Below are 6,366 nucleotides of genomic sequence, written 5' to 3' on the forward strand. Positions count from 1 at the left end.
GCGGTTGATTCTGCTAGCGGTAGGTGCTAGCGGTCGGTTCTTGTGCGCGGTAGGTCCGCTGGAATAGCTGTGGTTTCTGTTGGTTGTAGATTCTGCCTGTGGAATGTGCTGCTGTTTCTGTAGAAGGCCCGAGAGTGTTGGGGCGACAGCAACAAGTAGAACAACACCCTTGCAGGCTCTGACACTTCCTGGTTCCCCATGTAGGCCCCAGAAAGCAGCGGCATCCCATGCCTCTCCACTCTCCCTTGCCTTGAGGTGTGTGTGTGTGTGTGTGTGTGTGTGTGTGTGTGTGTGTGTGTGTGTGTGCGTGCATATGTGTGTGTGTGTGTGTGTGTGTGTGTGTGCGTGTGCGTGTGCATGCCCTTTGCATATTGGGAGTGCGCTTCTTAACCTACAAGGAGCCCGCCTGCAATAACGCAGGCGCCCCCCTGAACAGCCACGCACACACTTGATCCCATGTGTGCTTAACACACAGACAGGACACACACGTACATATGTACACTTACATATACACAGCGGAGCACAGCTGCTGAAACAGATGGTGAGGAGACACGCTGGTTCCCGCCACTGCGTTTCCTTTCCCTGGCTCCTCGGCCAGCAGAGATCCTCTCTCACCACGAAAACATCACTCTGTTCTTCCTTAAAGTGCCTTGTTGTTGTTTTTTTACAGTATGTATATTTTAAATATTCTCTTTTCTTTGTTGTCCTCAAGAAAAATACTTGTTATGCATCTTTTTAAGGCTTCGGTGGGTTTTTTTTATGGCTGTTTTACTGATGATTGGATATAGTTTGCAGCAGAGCCCTGTGTGTCTGTGTGTGTGTGCGTGTGTTCCCTATGTGTCTGAGACGTTCAGCAGTTTGGTACGGAGACAAACGCAGAAAAACACGTAGCGCCCGTGCTGTGACCTGCAGCGAGCCCGAGACCTGCTTGTTTGTTGTTCCTAACAGTGAGAGAAACATTATTAATAGCTTCTGAAACAAGGTCACCACTGCCGCCCCCACGGCATCGACCATTACACCAGATTCCTAGGCGTGCTATTACTAAAGATATACAGTATCTATACTGGAGAGCACAAGGGCCATAACAAACGCACACACACGCACATAGACAAACACCCATAGACAGACGTATAACAGACAATTTGGAATCAAAGTAGCTGTTGTTTTGAGTTGGGGTGGGGGGGGGTGTATGTTTGTGTGTGTGTGTGTGTGGTGGGGGGGGGGGGGGGTGTCACCGTTCAATGCCTGCGTCATGGTTTTGCCTTCTCCTCTTCCTTGTGTTTTAATGAGGGAACAATGAAGATCAATCCAGAAGAGAGAGAGAGAAAGAGATGGGGGGGGTAGAGAGAGAGAGAGAGAGAGAGAGAGAGAGAGAGAGAGAGAGAGAGAGAGAGAGAGAGAGAGAGAGAGAGAGAGAGCAGCTGAGAAGTGAGACGGAGATGAGTCAGAGCAGGAGGTGGAGTCGGGGGTGATCGACCCTCTGCCCTAGCCCAGCAGGAGAGTGAGGCAGAGCGGTCTCTAAAAGATCCCAGATAGACTGGGTCTGGTTTTGGACACACTCTTTCCTTAACCTTCTTACTCTTCTTGCTCTGCAAATGAAGAAGACACATAAACACTGGAGCCACCACTGCAGTAGCAGTTTGTGCTGATGAACTTGAAATCTATACACACAAAGGCTTTTACGCGTGTGTGTGTGTGTGTGTGTGTGTGTGTGTGTGTGTGTGTGTGTGTGTGTGTGTGTGCCATCTGTCAGCAGGGGGAAGTGAAGGCTAGATACTTCAGGAATGCTGTTTCGATAACAAGTTCCCAGAGCGCCCCAGAGCTCTGTAGTCCAATTGTGAGCCTTTTACTGGTGTGTGTGTGTGTGTGTGTGTGTGTGTGTGTGTGTGTGTGTGTGTGTGTTGTGCACCCACTGGGAGATGAGCTCTGCTTTCTGTGACCTGATTGGCTGCCCATGTGGCTGCTCTGTACATTTTTTTTGCTCTTTTGAATAAAATATTTTTTTAAATGACATGCACCCACACGCACACAGGCACGCACACACACACACACACACACACACACACACACACACACACACACACAAACTCCACCATCTCCAGGTCAGTGATCATGGCTCGTCTACCTCAACACACTGATGTGTGGCACTTTGGAGGATCAGTCAGTCGTGTGTCCTCCACTCTGCTCTCTCTCTCTCTCTCTCTCTCTCTCTCTCTCTCTCTCTCTCTCTCTCTCTCTCTCTCTCTCTCTCTCTCTCTCTCTCTCTGCTCCACATGTTGCCTCATTAAACGCACAACTTTCCGCCAAAGCCGTTGTGAACTCGGCCCGAGCCATTAAGTCACCACTGGCGATACGTGACACACAGAGCACATTAACACACAGTGTGGCTACCGTTCACATCAGCCGGGAGTAAACGATCGCCGTTTCAATCACGGTAATTGGTCACAAGTGGGGGCTGGTATGCTAGGTTATGCTTGATGCTAAGCTTTATTATGCTTTTGCTTTAAAGATTTATTTTTGCATTTTTATGCATTTCATTATAGAGTGAGATAGAGAGGAAGGTCTGGGGGGATAGAGGGGAGGACATGCAGCGAAGGACCACGGGGCGGGATTCAAACCCGGGTCGCTGCGTTCAGGACTGAGCCTATATGGTACGCGCTCTACCCGCCCCTTGTAATGCTTTGCTATGCAATAGCTACACCCATGACAGCTTTAAGACCAACAAGTATGGAATCATTTTTTTTCAGGGTGAACATTTGGAAAGGCTTCAAGCATTGCAGCATAATAGCCATATTTTCACCAGCACAGATTGCAGCGGAGGAGTGATCGACAGCAGGCTGATCACATGACTTCTCTCTCTCTCTCTCTCTCTCTCTCTCTCTCTCTCTCTCTCTCTCTCTCTCTCTCTCTCTCTCTCTCTCTCTCTCTCTCTCTCTCTCTCTCTCTCTCTCTCTCTCTACACAGCAAATATCGGCGACTGCATCGACTACAGCCAGCGCAAGAGGATGAACATTGCCGACCTGATCCAGGAGACCCTGGAGCTGTTTGAACGCCACGGGGGGGATGACGCCTTTATCAACATAAAGTACATGGTGCCCACCTACGAGTCCTGCATGCTCAACTGACCAGGAGAGGCTTCACCTTATTACTGCATGTGCCTTTTTCTTTTTCCTTCAACTTGTAGCACAAATTTGTTTTTTTCATTCATTCGTTTATTGGTGCAATTGTGTTTCTCTTCACATTGCTCTGGGCCGTTCTTCACCTTGCTGTTACCTGAGCCAACACACACGCACGCACGCACACACACACACACACACACACACACACACACACACACACACACACACACACACACACACACACACACACACACACACACACACACACACACACACACACACACACACATTTTTATCATACTGTGTGACCCCCATTAAAATCATACCGGCAAGCCATTTAATGTTTTGCATCCCTGTGTTTGCCTTAGTTCTAAAACTCGTGCTCAATGTCAGCGCATAATAATTTCTCCCTCATTAAAGCATTAAAGTCCCAAACGTGTTTGTATTCTCCTTGGTTTAACACACTTTCTGGGGGAAAAGTGTGGAAGAAGTCTGCATACATTTGTGCCTTGTTATATTTTACCATGAGCAGTGAGGATACAGAATAACTAAAATGTTGAAACCCTAAAACATTGAGAGAGGTAAAACTGCATGCAATGGTAGAAAACATTGTGGAGAGATGTAAGTAGTGCGATTCAACAAACAAATAACCAAAAATAAACAACAGTAAAATCTCTCTGGACTGCAGCTATCTGATAGCTACACCACCTAGTTATGTTGTGTTAGTTCTGTACTGCAGCCAGCCAGTAGCTACACCACCTAGCCAGTAGCTACACCACCTTTGTTCTGACTGTTTGATGGCTACTCATTAGCTACATCACATAGCCCTGCCTTGTTCGGTCTGTTCTGTTTGTACTACCTCTTTGTCTTGTCTGCACTAACTATTAGATCCACCATCTTGTCATGCTCTATGTCTATACTACTAGCTAGAGCTGCTTTAGCTGTTATCGCGAATCCCCCACCAAATGTTAAAAACAACTCGCAGGACAAAATATCCAAGCAACCATCTATATAAAGATGCAAGCTCCCATTTATGGAAGATAGAAAAGACTCAAGATGAAATGCCTACGAAGGCAAAGGCAAAGCCTTCGGTTCTGCGGAATTGCCAACCAAACCCAGCTTTGTCAGACAGAAGCCCTTTGCTGGAATCGAAAGAGATCAATCATGATAGCACAAATGATAAATATTATGGTGTGTCCTACTGTGGTTCCGAAAGAATGAGCGGGAATTTTGTACACTGTAAGTTATTATTATTTGGTTTTGTCAAAAGAACTGTTTTCTTTTGACATGTTTGTGATGCTGTCTTATTTTGTCACTAGGACGGACAGTAGATGATAATGAGGACAGTGATCTGTGTGTAGACGGCAGAAGAAGAATGTGAGAAGATGACGTTTGCTCCTGTTTATCATTCGCAGTAAACATTGTTTTCCAAACTCTTCTTGCTGTGGTTATTTGAAGATACGACAACACCACAAATCCTTGCTGCCTATTTATGACATTCTTCTTCTGCCTGTCTTAGAACAAAATACAGATGCTCCCAAAATGTTTGCAGTTAAGGCTTTCAGGGGGTCTCAAGTGTAAATCCCCCCCGAGCACCCCCGTACTTCGCAAATTGACTACAATTAGCTGTCGCCTGCACTGCCTACTGCTGCCTTTTACTGTCATTACTATGGCTATATTTTAGGGACACCCACTAACAATGCTTTGTTCTGTCTGTACTATGGCTATTCATTAGCTACATCTCCTAACACTGCTTTCTTTCTGTCTGTACTATGACTAGCCACTAACTAAAACACCTAGTGCCGCTTTGTTAGGTCTGTACTATTGCTAGTTGTTAGCCACACCACCTAGCACTGCTTTGTAGCGCTCTATGTCGTACAGCTAATCTGTAGCATCTTGTGCCACTAAACCCATTCTGTCACACACTCAGCTGGAGACAAATCCTGTCTTAGCATGTACACACAGACAGACAGGAATGCATCACAGTTGCATTCATATAGATGGAAACACAGATACAAATACACAAAAAGAGGCACACACATACATGCACAAACTGCAAAGACACACATATACATGCACCTACATGTATTCACACACCTACTCACACACATAAAACATAAAAACTGTACAGACAGACACACTAACCGACTAGACAAACAGGTTAGCAATTAAGCTGCATTCATAAAGATGAAAACACACACACACACACACACACTGCAAAGAAACATATTTACATGCACCTGCACATAATCACACACCTACTCACACGCACCCACATACAACTGTGCAGACCGAGTGACACACAAACACACTGGACAAACAGGTAAGCAATTAAGCTGCATTCGTTAAGATGAAAACACACACAAGCACACACACACACACACACACACACTGCAAAGAAACACATGTACATGCACCTACACACAATCACACACCTGCTCACACACCTGAGTGTGTGAATACAACAGTGCACACACACACCCACAGGTTTGGTTTGGTGTATTCTGCTGGTTGAGTAACATGGGAGAGACCTACTTGCCGGCCAGTGGGCCTCTCCACTGTCTGGGCTCCAGTGTGGCCAGCACACACCGCTGTAGCTAGTTACAGCTAGCTACGACTGTTAGCTGTTGCTAACAGTTACACAACACACACAATTTGATTCTTACTCAGAGCTCCAAGTCGAAAGGAAACCTCTTCCCTCACACAGTGGACATATTGGGTAGCCTCACAACCACACACACACACACACACACACTTACGTACACACGCACGCACGTGTGCGCACACACACACGCTCAAAATCACATTTGCCCGTACACACGCTCACACACATTTGCATGCACAAACACACACACACACACACAAACCCCCACACGCAAAATGTGCCTGTACACACACACACACACACACACACACACAAAAACACACAAATAAACACTAAGATGTGCGCCACCAGCCAGTTCTGCATTTACAAATACAAACATTCCCTCTCACGCATTAGGATTCGCAGAGAACTAGGCGAACCCCCAGGGGGAAACGCAGCGTAATTGATTTGTGACACTCGCAGGGACACGCGCACTGACTCTTTTTGTCACTCCGAGTCTCCAGCGGAATGCAACTTTACAAGCCTGCCGAGGAATCTGTTCTCAAGCGGAGGACAGCTCTGTAATGCTCATATTTCAACTGCGGCGTTCTCTGAAAGGAATGTCACTGAATGGGTGTTCCACACCGCTGGACTGAGCTGCTC

At 46.6% G+C, this 6,366-nt stretch overlaps 1 protein-coding gene across 1 annotated transcript in view; it reads left to right on the plus strand.

Moving 5' to 3' along the window:
- Window positions 1-3,291, plus strand: part of pacrg (PARK2 co-regulated) — a 68,377-nt gene extending 65,086 nt beyond the window's left edge. The window contains exon 4 of the mRNA XM_084481921.1: window positions 2,965-3,291. Within this exon, the coding sequence (XP_084338047.1) occupies window positions 2,965-3,125 (161 nt within the window). The 3' untranslated portion in view covers window positions 3,126-3,291. The remainder of the gene's footprint in view (window positions 1-2,964) is intronic.
- The last annotated feature ends 3,075 nt before the right edge of the window (window positions 3,292-6,366 follow it).

This window comes from Micromesistius poutassou (genome assembly GCF_964030765.1).
Source record: "Micromesistius poutassou genome assembly, chromosome: 17".
NCBI classification, from domain to species: Eukaryota; Metazoa; Chordata; class Actinopteri; order Gadiformes; family Gadidae; genus Micromesistius; species Micromesistius poutassou.